The 22,902-nt window shown below is 44.8% G+C and overlaps 1 protein-coding gene across 2 annotated transcripts; it reads right to left on the reverse strand.

The window, feature by feature from the left end:
* Positions 1-103: 103 nt before the first annotated feature.
* LOC105569716 (myosin-9) lies at positions 104-20,695 on the reverse strand. Of its 2 annotated transcripts, XM_012026395.1 has the most exons (14): positions 20,426-20,695; positions 15,984-16,056; positions 14,542-15,126; positions 11,431-11,603; positions 11,039-11,179; positions 10,803-10,964; positions 9,989-10,161; positions 8,828-9,780; positions 8,586-8,742; positions 5,658-8,501; positions 5,285-5,576; positions 4,452-4,872; positions 2,550-2,714; positions 104-2,293 (listed from the first exon to the last, which is right to left on the reverse strand). In XM_012026395.1, exons 1-14 carry the CDS (start codon positions 20,663-20,665, stop codon positions 2,145-2,147), a joined length of 6,528 nt encoding a protein of 2,175 aa, XP_011881785.1. In that variant the 5' UTR covers positions 20,666-20,695; the 3' UTR covers positions 104-2,144. The 2 variants fall into 2 exon arrangements, with proteins under 2 accessions (XP_011881785.1, XP_011881784.1); XM_012026394.1 differs by lacking the exons at positions 2,550-2,714; positions 15,984-16,056; positions 20,426-20,695 and having other exon boundaries at positions 14,542-14,783.
* Between the last annotated feature and the right edge of the window lie 2,207 nt (positions 20,696-22,902).

The following is a 22,902-nucleotide window of genomic DNA, read 5'->3' on the forward strand; positions in this document are numbered from 1 at the left end:
CAAAAAGTTAAAACGCGAGTAGGTAGGAATATGGAATACATTCCGCAAACGGACTCCAGAACGCTGTACAAAGTGATAAATAATTGTTGACACTATGAGCAAATATATTCATGGTTACTGTATTTTATTTCAAACGTTATATATAAATTATCATACAAATACAATAGCATAATAGTAATATATTATAAATGTTAAACAATCCTGAGTAATTATTCTACATAAGGGACAATCGAAAAGTTTTTAACATCCTCTATCGTTTTAATATCGTGCGAATCACTGGAACGAATCGCAATAATAATCATAGTAATAATATATATATATGTATAATATAAAATACGATAGTAATATATAAACAATCCGTACACACGATAGATGGGAGATTGGGGGGAAAGAACGGAATTAATCGTCTATATTTTACTGCTCCTTAATAAAAACGTCATAAACTATACAGTATTAACATCAAATGATCGCAATCTGAAAACATTTACACAATGAGAAGATGCGATAATACACAGTGCAATGCCATATTACGTGCAGTATCTATACATAACAAGAGCGAGAAACAAGCGTATGATCTCTTCGTTCTCGATTAACAAACTAAAATTTCCTTTTTTTTCCCCTTTTACTTTAAGTCGAATGGATACATTCAACCTAGAAATCTTCTCTGCAATAACCAGAAGTGCATAGTTCAAAATATTTGTGTCTTAAATATAACAAACTTAACGGGATCTCCTCTGGGAGGAGACAGACGTACGCAAATCAAATTTAACCAGCATATAAAATGGAATCTTTCGTTTAACTTGACAAATATATACTCAACAAATACAAATCCTTCAGAATTACGAAAATCTAATGATGTTAAACAATTAATCATTCGTATTTCAACGTTAATATACTTAAAAAGTATTATTTCCTTTAATAATAACCGTAGAGTGGGATTTGTTTAACATGAAAACTCAGAGTGCAATTTCATTCGTCGAGTACACTCAACCGCATAGGCGTGTCACGGAATAGGCTTTTCACTTTTCCCAAAAGTATAAAAAGAAATTATTTTCACGCACCCAGCGAAGTCACGATTGAGTAGCAATGGGACAACTGGTGTCGTCTTTTTCTATTTCGTTTCATTTATTGAAATTTTGAAATTGTCCCCGCGGGATCACCAAATAAAAAAAGTCCGCGCACGCCTACGCTCAACCGATGCGAATTTCGAGAAGGTTGTGGAAACCTAATAAACATTTGTCCTTGGTCCTATATATTGTTACGTCGAAACACAGTTCTATACTACATTATGGTAGGCTATCACGACGAGTGCATACATGATTCGTAATACATGTTTTCTTAACGCGCTTTGTTTTTAGCACCAAACAATACGTCGTGAAGAATTTCGCGCGTGACACTTTGCGGTAAATAATGCCCCCGAAATATGTATTCCAAAATCACGCGTCATTCGCGGAAAGTCAGTTGTAGCAAAAGATCTACTCGCAACTAACGGTATAAAAAAAACCCCCTTATCAAAGTCTAAATGCATATCAAAGAACGGTCGCCGGTAAAAGGCGGCGTGGGTGAATACGCTTAGAAAAATTTTTCGAGAAAAATTCTGTCAAAAACGACCTATCGCGTTCGATAAACCCGCGATGAATTTTTTGACGTTACGAATTTTCGCCTCGTGGAAGAAGAAGGGTTGCACAATCCGTCCTCTTCTAGTAATCGATACTCGTTTCGGCCATTGAATCATGTTTACTTAATAAACATGTTCAATATTCACGACGAGCGCGATCGGTATTTCGACTTTGGTCCATCAAACATCAAATCCAAGCCCCGTTCTCGTTTGGCAGTGGCGAAACTGCCATTCGCGTACACGCGATGCAGTATTTATTCCAACGATCTGTCTCTCGTAGAGCGTTTTAAAATCATTTATGGTTCCACTGTATATCAAAATACTCTCAGTCTCATAATTTCCGAAAGAAGAAGCACAACATCGGAGCGGTGTTTCACCGTCGTAAACGTTGCCCTTTGTTTTACTACACGGGCTGCTTAAACTTTATTTGCAAAGTAATTTTTAAATACGTCAAGCGCTTCGACCACCTCTACGCACACGTAATATCTAGTTATTAATCGAAAAAATAAAAAAGGGAGACAAAAATTTAGAGCTCAAAACGTTTCTTCCTCTCGGCGACCATGCCCACAGCGGGTAGAGGAGGATGAAGTGGATGATGATAACTCGGTGTGGGAGTCGGAGGTAGACTGCGACAACTTCTGCTGGACCACCTCAACGCTGGAGACCTCATCAACTCTGTAACGTGTAAACAGATGATAGAACTCATCAAACATGAATATTCATAATCGTGAAAGCCTCTCGAAATACCCGAGAAAAAAAATTATAAATATATATATATATGTATATACAATTTTTCACGAGACACGAGAACTAAAGCAAACATACGAATATCGTACACGTCGTGACAAGATGCGATAGACATGAAAGCAAAGTAGCATGAACGATGCGCCTAAGTAACATTCAACAAAGCGACGAAGGGGAGGAAACGGACCTGCAACGGAGAGAGCTGGGGGTTCCGGGGTGAGGCGGGATGTGTGACGAGCGTTGGCACGGAGGGTGTATGCCTGCGAGAGCTGCTGCTTTTCATTCTGCTTTGCCTCCTGCCACCGTTGGACGCTAGTGCCGCTGCCGACTCGCATCTCTGTTGTTGTGCCACCTTACATGTCAAACAGTTGTCGAAATACTGTTACGCTCAATGCATCGTGACATCGTTACACATATCCGTAAACGTCTCTCACATATAAGACAGCGTCAGTTATTGTCTCGCGTTACGAAAGTGTAACAAGGATAAAATTCACAATCGAAACCGTGAATTATTGAATGTGAATTATCAGCCACTAAAGGACACATCTGTGTCGTGTAATGCATTTATTACTTCAAATACTTTTGATTATCATAAAATCGTAGGATCGTAGAGGAAATTGGCTATATGCCTCTCTAATTTACTACATCTTCTCTAGATCCATTTAATTGAGACCTTTGCATCGCTTTCCGCAGAGTATACGTGTACGTATAGTCGTACACGTACATACACAATGATATAAAAGCCGATGCAAAAATATACATGTACAACATACATTTTTATGTGAAAAAAATATGTATGTATTTACATTTCCTTTTGGAATATTTTAAAATGTGATAGAAAACTAAGTTTTAGCTTAAATCAATTAATTTAGGCTGACTTCAAATTCCATCAATTGTTACGGCTACATCAATGCATATTGCGATATTCTTAGTTGAAGATGTGCCAGTGACTAGAAATCTGTGATCTTTCTCAATTACGTTAAAGAAAAATGTATGCATACTTTACCGGGCTAATTAATGTTAGAATAAAAATTTCTTTGCGAAAATTGTGATATCCAAGTATATTTTCGTTTGACAACTGTCACATCGGCGTACAGTTTGTGTGTACATCACTTGCACATCTTTAGTACATCATATACGACACTTAGCTATTTGAATATCTTTATAGATTAGATAGTTTATAGCGTACAGTAGTGTTACCTCCACGGTAAGACAGAGTATTTTGTATATTGCACATCGTGGGCCCGTACACAATTAATGTTAGCAAATAATCAGCGTTAGACAAGCATTGCATAACTGCGCGTCGTATGCAATTGATATCAGATAACGGTAGGCACGCTTTTGACGTTAGTTGTCAGTGTAACTCATAAACAACGTAACTAAGATTAGAAGACTGCCAGTTTTATCGATTATTCTTATCTCAGAGATTTACACAATAATTAACAATATCGTCATAATAAAGGGGAAAGGTTCCAACTCATTCGTATATACATGCGATAAGGACAAGCTCTTCAAAATAGTTAACAAACGACACATTGTTTCAATAAGTATTGCACAGTTATATGCATAATTAAGCGGCCTCTACGTATTTACGACATTCTTACTATCCAATACTGATTATTTAATATCGTATTTACATCAATAACATTGGTCTCGCAGAGCCCGCTTAAAATAATATGCTCACAGTCTTCATATCAGTCAGCAGTATTTTAACAGGGTTAATATCTTAGCTGTTAGCGCTGTTAATTTCCATAAAGCATGTGTTAATCTCACACTCTCCCTCCGCAAGATAAGTAACAATTGAAGACAGAAATGTTCTCGCGACTCCTTTCACGACTTTCTGGCGTTATGCCGGGAAACGACGCAACACTTTTGGCTGCGTATGCGAAAAATTGCTTCGAGTGAAAATATTGAAACCAATACCGATCGTAAAGTAACAACATCGACAGTAAAAACCACAATTATGTCAGTGATTACGCAGTAAATTTACAAAAGCACCGTGGATTCTCCCGCTGTCGTTCGACAATACATTCCATCACCGTGGACTTTTCTCCCTTCCTTCCCCTCCGCATTCATCTCTCTTCTGTACCTTGATACTGATGAGGCAGGCCGCTCCTCGGTCTCAAGCTGTCCCATAATGACGAGCCCAGGTTGCCGTTACGCTCCTTTTGCCCTAAACTCGCCGGCGGCTCTTTCCCGTCAACGTGCGAGCCGGGAACACCGGCACTACTCGCCGGCCTGGCCAGACTACTCGAGTACGGCAACGAGACGGACTTTACGCGCTCGAGTCTGTACGAGAATGCGCTCTGAGGCCGATCCGTCGACAGAGACTGTTTTTGCAACGCGCTGGAAAAGGAGCTCGCTCCTTTCGGACTCCGTTCGCTCGTTAATTTCTGTTCGCCGTTGCCCCGATTACCTCTGAGGCGTTGCGGCGAGTAGGCGGGCGAGTAGTCTAGCGACAGGGCGGCTTTTGACGGCACGCCGGACGATTCACGAAGGGTGTCCCCATGCTGTTAGTGAAATATCGAAAATATGCGTCAATGCGACTGATGGGCGAGCGGGAGGGGCGGGTTAAACGCTTAATCAACTCGCTTCAACTGTCCGCTAAGTTACAATTACATCGGGTGTGGTATTTTACGACTCGTCGGACGTCGGGCGAACTAGTATTATATATTATTTACAGGACGATATGCAAGTCCGAGAACGTGAAAACGATGAGGCAGTCGTTAATGAAAAGCGCATTGTTTTTATTCGAGCGATTAAAATACTAATATGGTCGCAATTATCGTTAGGGCGCGATAAGCTCACTAGGTGAAACACCATAATATGTAATTGCAGCAGAGTTAATCAATTTAGTAGTGTATACATATTGTTAACCACATCTACTCTTTTTCTAAACTGGTAGCCAAGGGACAGTCGTACCTTGAATTGTTGTTGCAGTCGATGCATCTCTTCCCTCGGCTCGGCGAGCTCGTTGTCCCTACCTCTCAGTATCTGTATAGTATCGTTGATACCACTGTCGTTCGTCTCCAATACCAGATGCGCTCGTAACTGCTTGTTCCTTGCGTCCAGTTGCATGATGTGCTGTTGCGCCTGGGCAAGTTGCTTGGACAGATTGCCCACTTTCTCCTCCAATGCGGCTGACTCTACGCACTTGGACGAATACTTGGCAGACAGAGAAAGAATCTCTTGCTTGATCTCCTCCATTTCCTCCCTATAAGAAAGAAAAGAAACACGCAGTTAACATCTGCATCGTGTTTAACTCGATCGAGTTAACATCGAAATCCTCGCATACTCATGTTCCTTGTGCAAAACGCCAATGTCCTCGCGCGCCTGCATCTGCTTAATGAACTCCTGCTTGAACTTGGCGATCTCCTTCTGCACTTCGTGCTCGTGCGCTTTCCTCATGGCGTCTAATGCAGCCAGAGTCGCCTGTGTCTCCTCGGAGAGCGCCTGTTCCTTTTCCACCCTGAGACTCTCCAGTTCCTGCCGATGTTTCTCTTCCATCTCGGCGATGATGCGCCTGTGCGAGTTCTCCATAGCCAACAGACCTTTTTCGCATAACGCGCGTAGCTGCTTGATCTCCTCCTTGTATCGCTTTCGCGTCTCGGCGTCGGTGTCCAATTCGGCGCTTATCGATCTTTGATAAGCAGCTCTCAGCTCGTTCACATGAGCCGAATGCTCGGAATCCATCGCATTGAGACGATGCTCCAGTTTCCTGGCTCTCTCGCGTAAACTGGCTGCCTCATGCTCGTACTGTGTCGTCAGAGATTGCCGCTGGCTGTCCAATTCGCCCTTGATATCCATCAAGTCTCTCTCTTGATTGCGCTTGAGCATCTCTAATTCCTGATTGTGTTCGTTCGTTATCTTCTGAATAGTTTCCTGGAGTTGGTTGCATGTCTGGCAGGACACGTTGCTCATGTGATCGCTCAGCTTCCTTATCTGTTCTCGTAAGTGCAAGCATTTCTCGCATACGCTAGACCAATCCGTAACACTGCTCGTCGACTTGGGCCAAACAATATTGTCGATCTTCACGCCAGTTTTGTCTCTTATACATTTGCTGAGCTCAGCTAGATTTTCTTCCAAGTGAAACAACGATTGACTGACGTTCTTGAGTTGCTCCTTCGATTCTCTTCTTCCGGTTATTCTATCCTCGCATTCCTTAGTCAATCGCTGGTAAAGGTAACTATACTCCGCATCGAGAATCGGATTGCTTTGAAGATCGTATCCTTCGTCGTTCGCCAAACAGGATATGATCTCTTCGTTTCGGATAAGACTAGATACGAAAGTCTCGCCAGACAGTGTCGTAGATGATTGCCGAGTGGTTTCCTGAAGAAGAGCGATTCTAGAATCTATTAAAGCTTTATGCGCAATTACGTCGGCATAGTCCGTGAGCAGTTGACGGGATTCGTGCTTGGAATCGAGCGTCATCAGCTTGTTCTTCTTCATTGTACGCAGACAGTCCTCGTAAGCCCCCGACAGCTCATGTATGGAAACCTCCATCTCTTGGCGTAATCGCGCTTGCGCCGCGTCTATCCACGATTCCAGCTTAACGTTGTCCGCGTTATCAAAGCTGAGGCAAATGTCCGTGATCGAGGTGACGTTTTGCTCGTACAATTGTCCATAACGCATGATAACATGAGACACTTCTGCCTGCACAAGTTCCTTGCTCACGGTCTCTTGCGCTAAAGCCCATGCCTCGCGAATACGTCTATCCTCGAGCAGCTTCTTGTTCGAGCCGCTGATCTGTTTGCCCGCGAGGTCCTCCTGCTCGGACAGACTCAACGTCTCAGCGGCCAGAGATTCCGCGAGCTGTCGCAACTTGGCGTCCTTGTACTTCCGCATTATCTCGTTGATCTCCCGCTGCTTCTGCAGCAAAAAGTTAAGACTTTCGCTGCGAGCGGCGCTAATCTCCTTCGGTGTTTCCGTCGATACAGAGGAGTGTCCTATCAGTACTAACTTATTCGCTAACACTTTAGTGAGATACTGAATGTAATTGGTTTTTTGGTACGTTTTGGGCTTAGTTCCGTGAATCTTACGTTTTAAGCTTGAGGCAAGCTGACTAGTTTCGACCAATTCACTTAGAACGGCACTTCTGTCCGTTGTGCGATTCAGCGCGCATTTAATTTGCCGTAGGATCACAGACTCGAAAGCTATTCTCTCGGCGACGAGTCTCGTCTTCTCCCTCTCGTCCAACCGACCTTCCTGCGCTAGCAACTGCCGTCTCTTCGTGAGTTCGCTCAGTTTGTCCTTAAGTATAGTTTCTAGCCTAGATACCACTACTCCTACTGACTCGGTGATTTGAGCGCTAGCCTGATTCTTCTTACATTCTAAGCACGAATCTAATATTTCATTCACCTCTCGCAAACACTTTTCGGCCTTATCCTCCGCCTGCGTCGAGCCGAGACATTTTTCCAATCGCCTTTTAGACTTCAATACTACTCTCTCCAATTTTTTCAACCTTGCCAAGACCTCCAACGACACCTCGGAGGATCCGCTGATCTCGCTACACTCACTGGAATCCTTCTCCGCGTCACTGACCATGGTCTCAGCAACGCTAGCCACTTTTGTTTCCAGAGTACTTAGTCTAATCAGCACTTTCATTGGTTCAGAACTCGTCGCGCTGTCTAAAGATTTCCTTCGCAGTCTCGCCCGATCCAGATTCTTGCTGTCTCTCCTCTTTTCTTTTTTCAGATTGGGACTCGATTCCTTCGAGCTGCTGCCAGCCGAAACAGGAGCGCTGATGCTCTTACCCCTTTCTATAGCGCAGATTTTATTTTCTAGATCCAACAGTTTGTCTTCCACCTCCTGCGAGATCTGAAAAGATTCTCTTCCCTTGAGAGAGAGTGATCTTCTCTTATCTCTGCTCTCGGCTTTTGTCAGCTTTTGCTTCAACGTTCTAATTTGCTTCTCGCTAGCGGCTAACTTGTTAGTTAAGTCCTGAATTCTCGCCGCCATTAACTGAATCTGTGCTTGATTTGTCTCGCTGACATTAGCTGCGTCCTGCTTATGCGCAAAGATTTCTAATTCCAAAACATCTTGTGTAGCATGAGCCTCTCGCAGCTCCTTTCTCATGGCTCGAATTTCCATGACAGCTTTCTCGAAACGGCTTCGCAACTCGTCGTACTCTTCCATGACTCTGCAACAAAAATATCACATTGTAACCATTGCTATATTTAACTATTACTCCAACGACATTTCTTATTTTACAACACGCGTGTACCTTTCCTTGTCCAACGAGGTCAAATCTAAATCCAATTCGATATTGGTCAAATCGCTGAGCGAGTCAAAGCTTCGACCACGTTCTCTCGAAGCTGAGAGTCCATTCTTTCCCTCCAATTCCCTTACCCTATTATAAAGGCGTTCATTTTCCTCGATACCTAATTTAAGGAATAATTATCAGTCAAACACATTATTTACTTTGTCAATATATATTGTGCGTTTCATCATAAACAAAATATATACCTTGAGACAATCTGTCGCTAAGAGCCGCAGTTTCCGCCTGCAGATGCTCGACATTTCGGTGACTCGACGTCAGTTCGTTCGTAAGCATTTCGCATCTCTCCGTTGTTTCCCTCAGAATAGCCTCTGTTTCAAGTAATTTACATTCCAAGACCTCTTTCTCTCTATTGTACATCTTTTTCATTTTCTCCAAATCGTCCAGATCCTTATTCCTCTGCTGCTCCGTCCTCTGTATCGTATTCAACAGTTCCTCCACCTGTTTCTCCCTGATGGACGCCTCCGCTTTCTGCTGCCGGAGCCTGGACAGCTCCTTCTCCGCACTCGCGATGTCGGTTCGCGCCGCATTCAGCTGCGATTTCAAGCTCTCGATCTCGTTCTCCTGACGCTCGACAATGACTAGTAACGTACTCGGGTGGGACTGGTTCTGATCTAGTTGATCGCGCAACAGCGAAACTTGATTCTCCAAAAGCTCAACGATAAGAGGGCTGTCGTTGGTACTCGAGAGGCAGCTGTTGTTCTGCAGATGGCTATTGTTCTGCTCCTCGTCCTCGCCGAGTTCGCAGCAAGCCATCATCAGATCCTCCGATCTTACACTGTCCAGGGTGCTTCTTCGCGAGCTCGGCGGAGAACTCCGGCTTCTCTTGTAGACTCTTGATCTGGAACTCGATCTGGACCGAGCTTTCACCCTCGACAGCGCGGTTCTCGTTAACGGCGGCGACGGTGGCAACTCCGACCACTCGTGGTTCGCCGCATCCGACCAGCCGGAACCTTTCAGCATAGACCATTCGTCGTTCCTCACTAGCGGCGGCGACACCGGCATCTCCGACCAGTCGCCGGACTCTCTTCGTCCACCCTCGGAAGCGGTCCTGTACTCTTCGTCAGACGAGAACAGAACCGATCGGGGCGTGATGGATGTCGATGGAACGACGGAGTCTCTTTCACGATCCGTAATGGATCTATAAAACAATATGTGTACACGTTCTTGAAAAGCGTAATTAATTGTCTCCTGGAAACATTTCTTTATCGTACAAAGGAAATATGCGATATAATTGTTTCTTAATCGCTCGTTAAATATTTATTAGCTCTTTGTTAGCACAAAGCGTTATTTTATAATGTCGCTATGTAAAAATATTGTTTGTTAAACAATCGCGTAATTATACTCACGTAGTAGGCGACTGTGGATTCGTCTCCGGCTGATTATCCGGACAAATGGTAACAGAGTCCACATTACTATCAGAATCAGGTAGATTGGCCGCTCTTCTGATGGCCGACATCCAACTGGACCTAATACCAGCTGTCACCGCGGACAGCACCGTGCTTCCTCTGTCGTCCCAGGCCTGTATTGTGAGCCACGGTAGTTAGCACGCGTCGCGCAAACGACATAAGCGAAAGAAATGTCATACAACTGTACGGGCTTCGTCTCGAGTGACAAACGCCGCCAGTAATCAAAATAGCATGGACAAGAAGCTCTCGATTTATTCTACCGTGAAATTGAGTTAGCATTCTCCCCCGGACGCTCCCATTCTAAATGTAGAAACTAATTCTAATCTTCTGATTCGAACAAACATATCCGTCAACTGGCTCAAGTCGAAGTTGCCGGTATATCTTCTGATAATTCTGACTGTTTTTCATCATTTTGCATCTCGTTTAAGCGAGAGATTGGTTAAAAACTTTTTCCAAAGAGAAAGAGACGGAGATCGATATCGAATCTGACTCTCCTGACTTTAAGATAAACTTTTTCGGTTTCTTTAAATTAATATATTATACATCCCATTTTCTCTGCTAACATTTCCAGTGAGAAAAGTGGGTCAGGCTAGATCGCAGAGTCGCTAAGACTTTAATTCAAAATAAAACAATATTATCGCGTAATTAAGCAGCTGCAATTAAGCTGATTGCTTTGCAAGAGCGGCTACTTTCCGGGAAACACGAACGCTCCTCTCTCTCACGCAAACGCGATACCATAATTACGATTACTCACGACAGTCTGGAATCCGTAATTTCGTGCGACCTGAAGCGACGTGACCGCGGTGACAGTATTGAGGTCTATAACGCCATCCATGATGCCCTTGTCCTCCGCGCAGGGGTCCCTGTAGTACATTAGTCCGCAACCCCTCAGAACAAACCAGTGTTTGTTCCATTCCTAGACAACAAATGCACCATTTTATTAAGCGAGATTTTTTAGACCTCCCTCGCTGCCCAGTACGCGAGACGCACCTTATTCAAGCCTTGCTTCATCAGCCAGCCCTTCTTGATGTTTAGCAAGTCCTCCGCCGGTAGATCGACTCTTAACTCGGAAGTAGGCGAATACCTAATGCCGGAAATATCTAGGCCGCAGCCGTCGGGATCCCCTCTGATCTGTACGTGACGAAATGCGTATCGTAATGCGTAACTTATCTCTAAGCAGAGTCTATTAAAATCGGTATCAATAATTAATCTTTTATGCACAAACGTCACATTTTTATCATCAGATCTTAACTGCACGATTAACTAAGACATATTTCCGTAAGATATCTAATAAAAGTGCTTTAAAGTGTAATCGTTATTCAACCGATGCGAAATACAATTAGTGGTTGATAATAGTGTTTTCGTATCTCTCCGTCACGTACAAGTTTGTCCTGATGAGCCGCGTTGACCGCATCCACGACGTCCCTGGTTGGCTCCGAAGTTCTCGGCTTGATTCTTCTCACTCGTGGCTGTGTCAACGAGGCTGCTATATCTCGTAGTTTCCCCTCTCTTTCCCGCTCGTGTTCCAAAAGTATCCTCCGGCACGCATCGTCGTCTGTACAATATATAAATTCTCCTACATTTCTACATCAGGCGACATATCGCGAATGTAACGTTAACGAATTTATCTGTCAATCTATCTACTTATTCATTCTCTATAATTTCGACCTTCGCGAGCCTAACGGCGCACCCCGGGACATTGTAATTATAATTATGATATTTAGAATGCCGGTGAGGAGGATCCAAAAGACGGTGCACCGCAAGACAAGAGGCAAAACCGTTAAGTCTGCGTCGGCGAGTTAACTAATTAATTTCTTTTCTGCTTAAGCGCCGCTCGCCCGACATGGGCGCTCGTTGGCACGGGTAAACGATCATTCCGCATTAATTGACTGCCGACTAATTAATAACTTTCTAGCCAATACGATGCCGCAACAAGCGAGCGAGAGAAGCGAAAGACCGTCTTGTGCGCGCTTTACTTCTCGTTTATCTTAGCGATATGTCAAAATCAACCACGTCATCATTATATTAATGGCTATCTCTCGCCATAAAAAAAGATGTTACGTTTCATCTAGAGGATAAATTGAATTATTGACACATTAAAATGTACAACTCGAGTCGGTTGAAAATTAAATTACATCAAACGGGACTCTCTATAAAACTAAATCAGCAGTGAACGATGTCAAAATAAATATTTTGCTTAAACTTTCGTGAAAAAAATCAGTTTTGAATCGGCTAATGAATCGCCGATTTCTCGTGAATAAATTCCACATTGGAGTCCTAGATCGGGCGCGATTATAAAAAGACTGTTAAACTTAAGCTCTTTTGTAAATGCTATCGATACGTAAATCTTTTTAGACTTTCTCGGTTTTTAAAAACAATTTACATGCCTTATAAGAGAATGTTTTAAATTTTATACAATTCTTAATATTTCTGTGACTCTCTTTACACCCTCCTTAAACCGAGCAAGGCTAATCGCGGTTTAAATCTCGCGAGTGATTTCGACGCTCCGATAAGACAGTCGCGTTTCGATAATCCGCGTTCGCTGGAAATCGTTAGCGAGATCGTTCGACGGATTTCGCGTGCCCGCGTCCTGATTTTTCGCGGAGCAGATTCTAAGGTATCCCGTCGTTCGTTTGGCGTCGATCTAAATGAAATCTACGGATCGCACGGTGCGGCGCAGCGCGGCCGAGCGACCGTAGATTTTCTTCGAGATTGTACGCACGCAATTACGCAACGTGTAACGCCAGGCACAGAAGGGTACAATCGGGGATACTCTCTCTTACGAGAGAAAAACGCGCGGACGAATATCTAATATTCAAAATCCTGTAAAACCGAATAAACTACGGCACCCATTTTTCACACCGTGATTCTCGTAGCAGAGAATTTTTCTCAATAAAATTATATAGAATGCACACTCAAAAACAGATTTATACATATAAGCTAAACAAAAGAGATACGTTGAAATCGTGTTTCTTTGAATCTACTAAATTTTTATTTAAGTACTTCTACTAAAACATTTGCTAGATTTGAAGAAATAAATACGAATTCTCTTAGAGATTTCAGTCTCGATCAAATAAAATTTTGGTTAAGGTAAAGAAATCATTTAGAAATTGATCTCTAAAAATCCACTGACTACCAAAACATGTGAGTCCATGAACTCTTGTCTTTTACTTACTTTTTGACTCTTACACTTAACTTATTAATTAATTAATTTCTCTGACTTATTATCTCACTATTTATCTATTTATTTATTTATTTGTACTTGTGATAATTCCAAATATGAATTTGCTACCACAGACTCATGAACTCATTCTGTTTCGGCATAAAATTAATATGTTCAGTCAACATTAGATACGTTTTTCTCCTTTGTAACACATACTTTTAAGAAGTCGAAACGTTGTAACTTAAATACATGTCACTTTTATGCCAGTCTGGTCGATTTTTAAAAGAACTTCCCCGTGAAAGAAATCATTTCTCTAAAATGAAATAAAAGTCTAGTAACGTCAAAGTTTAAAGAAAATTCGTTCGATTCCAAAGAAACTTTTTTCTGGGTGTATTCGTTGTTATAATACTAGTTTTGCCATTATTAGTTATAATATCTGTTATGATATTATTTCGGAAGAAGATGCAGTTTCGTTAGTACAGCTTTCTATGCGAGTCTAGCAAGGTTTTCACACTAACCGCTACGTTTGCGGTATCAATTATATCGAATAAAAATAGGTCAGCTCCGACTTAATACGTCAGTCGGTTCTTCTGTGGACTGCAAATCATCGTCATTGAGAATGTAAAACGCAAAGTGGCAGCGTCCTAGTTTTCATCCGTATATAAACTAGTTTTATGCACCTATTAAGAGCGAGAAAAACTTTCGACGTGAATCGTGACAAGGTGAGACGAACCTCCTGAGAGTTACGACTTCTAATGTGACTTTCACATGTATTTCGAAATGAAATCACATTCTTCACAAACTGTTTTTGTCCATTCTCCACGTGCATTTTCTAATTTTAACATAGTCGACGGTAAAACAAATTACCCTAGGGGCGTTAATGATAAAATAATTACATATATTCGAGAAAATTTAGTTCAATGTATCGCGAGATGGTGGCAAAAGTAAGTCACAAGCGATTGAAAATTTAGGTCCGGTTTCACCGACGTTGTTTGCCTTTAACTTAATTCGTTCTTTGTCTCTTTCCAACTGTCACTTTAGAAAGAGACAAACAAGAATTAAACTAAGATTAAAGCGACGTTTGGTGAAACCGGGCCTTAAGAATCGTCTCTAATTTGTCCGGCTTAATCGAGTCTCGGTTTGATTATGTAAACGCGAACGGACACAATCTCTGATTCGGTATATTGCAAAGATGTAAGGAAGATACATAAAGATACGAAGCACACAGATGTCCAGTGTAATCAGAGTCAGGGAGATGTCAGAGTGCGGATGACGATATCATCCGTATGGAATCAATAGGGCGGGATTGTGCCTCATTTAATATACCGACCTAGTTTCTCGCCGGAGGCTGGGCCGGCTGCGTCGCCGATGATGCCGCCGATGATGCCGCCAGTCCGCTCGCCCTGCTGATTCATCCTGCGCCTGGCCTTGTCCTCGGCGCGGAGCTTGTCCCGGGTCGGCGGTGACGCGCTGCTGGCAGGTTGATCTCGATAGCTTGTCGATCTCGCGCCGTCGTTGGGGATCATCGGCGGCTTATCGGCCAACGAGGCAATGCTGCTCGCCGTCGTCGTTGTCGCCGTCGAGACGGCCGTCGAGGAAGTCGAGTGGACCGTGCTGCAAACGTTGCCGTTCGTGGTCGACGACGTGGTCAGATAATTTCCGGTGGAGCCGTTCTCGAGGGCGCGCAGAGGCGACAGATTACTCCTGATCTCGGAGATGCCCTCCGTGTTGCCGTTGGTCAGCGCGCTGTTGTTGGCGGCCGTAATGCCGCTGGTGGTCACCAAGGACGGCGTGGACGAGAAGACGGAGGAGCACAGGTCCGACGTTCCGCCGCCGGTCTCTGGAATCCACGCGGTGCTGCGCGGCTCCGATCGGCAGCTATTGAAGCGCGGTCGCGGTGGATTTGGCGTGTTACCTGGTGATCAAGTTCAGACGCGACCTTTTGTAAAGGCTCAGACGAGCGAGTAAGAACGGGCAGCGGAATGCGAAATCTTTACAAATAGGAATACAAGAAGAGCGGCGTCCTAATCTTTCTTGGAAAACAATGATATCGAGCTTTAGTACGAAAGAGATTTATATAATACGCTGTAAGCGAGATTAAAGCATCATCATCTTAGGTGATACGTGACTCAACTCGAGTTAATCGCCGTAATTTCCGTCATGGATAATTAAAATAAATGCAATTCAATTAGGGATAACGAGAACTTCGTTCTGGAGACTGGGGATAACGAGGTGGCAGCGGTATAATAATAGCCGCGCATCGCGAAGAAGACATTTGTCTTCCCCCTCGCGCCGGTTGTCCTCCTCCTGTTTGTATTCATTTCTGTCACACGCGTTTCCACGCGATATTTACCACGCCGGCTGAACAGTCGCACGTTACGTCAAATGTGTCTGCGTAAAGATTGTCCCCGTCTACGCGATACCGCGAAATGACTACACGAGATTAGTGATTACACCGTCGTGTTAACCACCGGCGTGGAAACGTCCGCGATTATAAATAGAGGAAAGTACTCTATGAGATAGGCTCATAGTATGAGATAGCGGAGTTTCCGTTAAATTAATAGGCGTCGTCTGTCGGTTCCACCGTGGATTTTTTGCCCTCGGAATTTGTTTAGCGGAAAAATGATTGTGAGATCGTGTAATCGTTGCGAAAAAAAGATTCGCGATTGAATTCAAACGTTGAAAATCTATTGGCTCATATTAGAATCCTGTCGCATGATCGAGGACTTTACTGCAAAATTGGCATAGCGCACACAAGTACAAGGCACTCACTTCGAATCGTCGGCGTAACCTGCAGGATCGTTGTCTGCCCACCGGGGAAGGTTGCGTTTCGTTTGTGTCGACCCTGAAAATCATAAAATTGCCGTGAAGACATCGGTGGAAGGGAGTTTACCCAAGGTTCTATTGTTAAAATTCTCGGGCGTTCCTACGCTGCAACAGTCTAACCGGATAATCGATCGCGACGGGATACGCGCGATTTGAAAAACGACCCGCGAATAATCGCACAATTGCGTTCATCCGCGCCCATAATCGTGAGAACACCACGATCCGCGACACGGACGTGTTTCTCAGGGCACACTTCATCGCGTTTTAACTCGACGCATAAATCACGAGACATCTATCGCATTATCAATTCTAATGATATTATAAAAATATATCTACGCGGAGAGAATTTTCTCTTAAAATGTACCCAACGTGGCATTTTGAAGAACTTTACGAGAGTTTTTTTTGTATTTTACCATGTATTCCACTAGTAGGCGTACATTTTGCTAGCGAAATGTATGGTAACATTTCAAAAACTCTTATAAAGTTCTTCACAACGCCATGTTGTCCCACGATGACACGATTTTCAGGGTAAATTTGAAAAGAACCGGTAAACCTTCGGAAAAAACCTACCTATATGAAATAATGGGTAAGAATATCCAATTCCTATGTATTTTTGTCCTCTGAACGTGAATATAAATCTTAAAAATGCTCGCAAAAAAATTGGACACCGCATTATTTGACACTTTGATTTTAAATAGTTAAATCATGCGGTGTCCAAAAATGCAGGGTCCAATTTGTTTGCAAGCGCCATTTTTAAGTTTCATATTCACGTTCAGAGGACAAAAATACAAAGGAATTGCGTATTCTTACCCATTATTTCGAATAGGTGGGTTTTCCGAAGGTGGGTTTACCGAAGAAACTTCTCTCCGTGCGTTCATTCATTAATGGTTTAACGTTCTCAACGTTATTGCCTTCGAGCACCGTCCCATATCTTCAGTCGAAAGCAGCTGCGATGACTGCTAATAAGTTGACTTCGCGAATGGCCCCGAGATGCAAAGCAAGCCTTCTTTTGCATAGACAGCGTGGCGGTTCGAAGGACAACGGAGAAGGAGTAATCCTTAAAAAAAAAAACGCCGTGGAAAATAACGCGGGAGCAGCGTTTCTTCCACGTTCACCCGCGTTAAATGTCGCGCGGCGCATAAGTATGCATCTCGCCTTGGCCTCGTAACGTAATCGTTCGTTTACACCGGCGCGGGGTCCACGACGACGAGGTGTAGCCATTTTCCGATCGATCATTGCTTGCGTAACGGAATCGAACGTACGTGTAGCCGCGTGTAATCTCCGTATACGAACAATGCGATGCCTACGATGAGATCCTAAACATTTCGCGCGGGGACGATTGATCGATGGTGGCCGACGCGAAACCCGCGGGCCCAAAGGATACTTCATTCTGAAGAGATAATTATCACGCTATTGCCATAGCGAGGGAGAGATAGCGCGGAGCCTCGGAATGCTTCTCGTCTGAGAATTACAACTTTACGAACTTCAACACCCGCGCGTTGCAACACACAATTCAGGCATCATAATTTACAAAGCATCGCGTATGCAAAGTGGTGTATTTGCGGGTTTCAGAATATTTCTTTACGCACGCCCGGACGATTTTAATCAGAAAATATGTTCCTCTCGCGACTTTATATCTTTTCGTTAATTAATTTGTAGAGTCAATTTAAATAAGAATATATGCGCGCTGCAAGGGAGAAATAAAAAAAAACGGCATTAGCCGAACCGCGTACCGATATGTCGTAACACGCGAGACCTACTTCGGCATGGATTTTTTGACACGTTGCGTATATGTATTTCAAGTAAGACAATCAGCCGTGAAATCTATCCTTCGGTGAAATAATCGTCGATACGATCGCACGTGCGTCGACGCAGTAACCGTTTCGCCAGAAGCGCCGAGCGAAGAGACATTTCTGCTCTTGCCGATCGATCATTTCTTGCGTAACACGTGGCCGATCCAGGACGTCGCCGTGAGATCCCGAGCGACGAATGGCAGCTCGATTTACAGCGGGGCTGATTTATTGGGAAGTTGGCGAGAGCCGGACACCATCGCAATTTCGTAGACAATCGCGAGAGACTTAGACAACCGCTCGGGCTGCGGGAGGACCGTCGACGCACGACGCGGACTCGACCCGAATTTCTTTTCGGCCCGCTCGCCGACTCGAAAGTTGCGTAATTTACAATACGCGGTACGCAAACGCCCGACACGCCGCTGTAAACTCGAAATCGTTGACAAGCAGAGATTGGACAAACATGTCTGGCTTTAGCTTAAGTTGTTTTACGGCCACAACAATTTGCAACACGCGTGACACGCGTGTTGCGTGAAATGTCATAAATTCGCGGCTGCCTCGCGGCAAGTGGCCACGACCAAGTCGCAAAAGTCACTTACTTTTCAGCCCGCTCGCCAATTAACAAACTTATGGCTGCTAATAAGCGAAATATGAACAGAAATGTGGATACCGTGGCCGCGAACAAGTTCTCCAGCGCGATGAGACGACAGTATCGAGAAATTTAAAAGGCCTCGAGTATCTAACTTGTAACGGTGACGTGTTAAGAGCACGCACGTAATTAATGGAGTTACCACTCGTGGGGCAGCTTTTACGAGCTAGAAACGATCGTTCTCACGTCCGGCCCGGGGTCTCGACGCGATCGCATAGCGGCGAGTGAAACGGTGCACTCTCCATTTGTCACCAGGCGCTTTCGGTCGCCGGCTGAATAATAGGCGCTCTTTTTGCGACGCCCCGGCGCGCGACGTTAAGCGACGAGTGAAAAGAGAAAACCGGGGGGGAGGAGGGGCCTTTAGAGAGATCGCGAAAAGACGGATGAATCGCAGGAAGCGGCCAATCGACTCGGCTGACAAGCCCCGCGAGACGCGCGGCCCCAGCAGTGACAACTCGCGCACTACTGGGCGTTATTGTCGGCGTAATGAGCGCGCCGCGGTGTACACGCGCATCGGTCAGCGCGGACGATTATGCGAGGCAACGTCGGCAGTTTCACCGTGTCGCTTACGTTAATTTTTTTTCCCCCCGCCAAGGCCTTTCAAGCGCCGACCGGCACAATCGCACTCAATAACCGCTTCATCACGCGAAAGCGCCCGTTTATGAACTCGACGGCGCACTTTTGTGCCGCATTCTGTCCCACATTGTCGCTAATCCCGCGCCGTACAACGGCCTCTTTTATGTAACGAGAGACAATGAAGACGTTTTCGTCGCCGGCGTCGCGCGCGCAAGTACCGCGAATGTCGATTGATAATTTTAACGAATTAATTCGTTGATTCATACATTTATTGTATTCGCGACTTGATTAGACAGCAGATAACACCTCTTTAAAACCAGGTGTCCACGATGCTGGAAATTGATCCGAAATGTGTATCCAATCAACTGCAGCTTTTCTGTAGAAGGTGCAAGATGATTGGCTACATATTTCTCGAATCGAGATCTCGGGCTGATTTCTAGCATCGCGGACACAAGGCTTTAGAGAGATGATTTTATTAGAAAGTAGATAACACCTCTCTAAAGCTTTGTGTCCACGATGCTAGAAATTGATCCGAAATGTGCAGCCAATCGACTGCAACTTTTCTATAGAAGATGCAAGATGATTGGCTCTCGTAAACAGTAGAGTAGGATATAATCGCGTGCCGTTGGTTTTAATCTTGAAAGATTTAACACTATCTCAATACGCGATCTCTAAAAAAATCTCTAAGCGTTGAAATGATCGCCCAATACTCTTCGGTTTCTCTCGCGCATTAGATTTCTGGTAACACGCTGAAACCCTATCGGAGCCTAATCCCAGTCGAAAAGACATCGCGAGTCAGCGGGGGAATCATTCTTGCACGCGTAACAAGCGTGACGCGGGAGAGGATACATGGCACGTAATGATTATGCGAGGGCACCGGCAATCAACCGACGGTTGCGTTTTCTTGCCGTTCGCGTGACTCCGTTCTCTCGCGCAATGCTCTTTGCGAGACGTAATACGGTATCGATATGGAGTCCCCGCGTATCCTCCGTAATCGACGGAAAATTAAATTCTCTAATGATACACGTAAGACGCGATTCTGCATTCGCAAGTGTACATTAGGCATCGCGGCTTTCTCCGCTCGGCAATCGAGCCGTTTTCTCGAATTGATATATTTCCCTCGTAATTCGACGCAGAAATTCGATCGCGCCTTTCGCTGTAACAGTTCTCGATGCGCGTTTTACTTGCAATTACGCGTGGAATATCTCGGGGAAAAAAAGAAGAAGTGCATACTATTTAATTTTCACTTTATTCATAACGGCTTTACGATCGCCAAGGAATCTCCTATAATTAATCGGGACGCGTGTAAACGTCTACAAGTAGCCGACGTAATGAAACGTGCAGAGATAGACGGGATACTGAGCTGGACCAACCTTGTTTCGCGAATACACCTGGAGAACGTCCGTCCACCACCTGGTCTCCTCGCGGCACGTCCCTTTGACGAAGGTTACACCTTCCGGCGAGGTCACGGCGAGGCTGTAAGGATGCCCGGTGACGTCCTCGGCCGCGGCCACCTCCAGAACGCGGGTCATGTCGATCCTCGCCTGAGGCACCGTTTCAGGCTGCAATGATAAGAGGCGAAAACACCTGACGTGAGACCACACGGCAAACATGGGCGTTCTACTTGGCGCGGAATTAACGGCGAGTTAACGTGTCATGGATCGTCAAATTATCGTGGATCTCTGATCGTTCTCGCACGCAAATGTCGCGGTTCACCTGCGCAAAAGTCGACGATCGAGTGAGATGGCCGACACGCGCGTGTCTAGCCGCGTACACGAAAATGCGTGTATGCGGTAATAATTACGTACTGTCGGTCGCGGTGTGTGCTTGTTGCTATTAAAACGAAAAGGAGCGAATAGCGATAATAAATGAGATAATGGTAATAATCATCGGTAGCGTGCACAAGCCGCGTGGCTCACTTTGATCGCGCTTAATTTTTTTTCTTTTTCGAGAACGGCCGTTTCGCGAAATTACACGTGCACACCCGCGATCCGATTGACCGGCTTACATCGGGCCCGCTTTACCGGAAACGTATCATTTCAGCGCAATAGCGTAATCGACCGATCTCCCCAGCTCTCGTCCCCCTCCGGCCGTAAAAGTTGCACTCCGTGGAAGGCAAAAATAACGTCTTGTTGCTGATTCCAGCGAGGCACTTCGCTCCTCGTAAAACGAAAGTGAGTTTCATCGGTGATCGCGCAATTGCCGTCAATTTGAGGGGGGGGAAAAAGAGACATCGCGGGGAGCAGGACGAGGAGTCGGCGCGAGTCGCACGCTGGTCAAAGCACACCATTTGCGAGTGCCGCGGGCACTTTGCGCCGCGCAAAGTGCACCCGGGAATGTCACCGCAACCGTAGATACTCCTCGGCAACGAGCGTAACTGCCTGCGGATCGGACGGATCGCTTTCATGCCGGGGGTCGAGTAATTCCTGCGCGCGACGAAACGGGCAGTAAAGACTAATGACCAATTTTTTAGTAATAAATTGGACGATAAAAAAGAGAGACTGGGCAATTCTTCGCGTCGCGATGCCGGTAATATTATCATTGTCGTTTGACACTAGCTTTGGGACAGAAATTCAATTGTTAACAAAAGCTATCGTACCATCGAAGCTCCATCCTTGATCCGTGTACCTTGAAAAATCATTGCTGAACGCGCACTCGCGTTTTAAACCTAATCTACAATGTGCTCTCTGCATCTAGAAATATTCTATTTTATATAATCAAATCGAAATAAAAAGTTTATCGACAATGTGCGATGTACAGTGTATAATATAGAGAGTCCTCTATTATGAGATAGGAGTTTCTGCTAAATTAATAGGCGTCATCCGTTGGTTCCACCGTGAATTTATTGCCTCTGGGGTGAAATCTGTTCAGTGGAAAACTGATTGTTAGATCGTGTAATCGTTAAAACAAGATTTGCCATTGAATTTGGACGTTGAAGATCTACTATCACACATTAGAATCTCATAATAGAGGACTTCCCTCTACAATTTGTCCGCTTGCGCAGATTTTTTAAACGGCATTTATTGACTACAAAATAGAATGTTTCTAGGCGCAAGGAGCCAATTGTAGATTAGATCCTACACGTCGCATTCCAGAAGAGATACACAAACTTATTCACTCGTGGGAATCAAAATCGTAATCACGGGGGGAACGGGATTCGAACGCGTTCGTCCTAAAAGTGCCGTGCTCGTCTACGAAAGACGAAGGCACTCGTGACGTCGAGTATATACGCGAAGCAACGCGCATAATTCAAAGCGCCGCCCGCCCAGCAATTTTTCTCGCGCGCGAGCAGCGACATTATTCTTGAAACGCGAGGAGGTTCATTTGCGCAGCGCGCCTATACACATATATCCTCCTCCTGCCGTCTCTCCCCTCCCCCCCCCCCCTCCCTCTCGCCGCTCGCGTCGGGATGATGCAAAAATTTGCATATGAAAAATCCCTCCTTGTAACCCGCATAATTAATCGCGGGGAAGGATGAGAGAGGGCACGGCGGACGACGAGGAAAAGAATTTATGAACGCGAAAAGTTCGCGACGGCGCGACGATAAAAATAATTAAAACATTATTAATAGCCGTCCCCGTGCTTCTTTTCCCTCCCTCCTCCGCGTTTCGTCGGCGCCCCGCGCTTTGTAACGTGAGGCTCTTCCCCGCGGAAAGCAGTCTACACGGGTTACAGATATACGCTGTATTTTAACGCCGCCTTGGGTGTCTTTTACACCGATATCCTCGCGCGATCTCCGCTATTCTTATTCTTCCGTTTGCTCATATTGCCGGATACGTACGCGACATCGCATAGGCTGCATTAATGCGGTGTATTACGCGTGCATTCGCGGTTGCGCAAGACGCACTGG

Source organism: Vollenhovia emeryi, unplaced genomic scaffold (assembly GCF_000949405.1).
Source record: "Vollenhovia emeryi isolate VEMERY1.0 unplaced genomic scaffold, V.emery_V1.0 DF939123.1, whole genome shotgun sequence".
In the NCBI taxonomy this organism is placed as follows: Eukaryota; Metazoa; Arthropoda; class Insecta; order Hymenoptera; family Formicidae; genus Vollenhovia; species Vollenhovia emeryi.

Excerpts from the sequence above, each read along its gene's own strand:
- LOC105569716 (XM_012026395.1), bottom strand. The coding sequence starts at position 20,665 with ATGTTTGCCGTGTGGTCTCACGTCAGGTGTTTTCGCCTCTTATCATTG. Across the intron at positions 5,577-5,657 it reads GTTTTGCACAAGGAACATGA|GGAGGAAATGGAGGAGATCA; the intron begins GTATGCGAGGAT and ends TCTTTCTTATAG. Across the intron at positions 2,715-4,451 it reads CCTGCCTCATCAGTATCAAG|GTGGCACAACAACAGAGATG; the intron begins GTACAGAAGAGA and ends TTGACATGTAAG.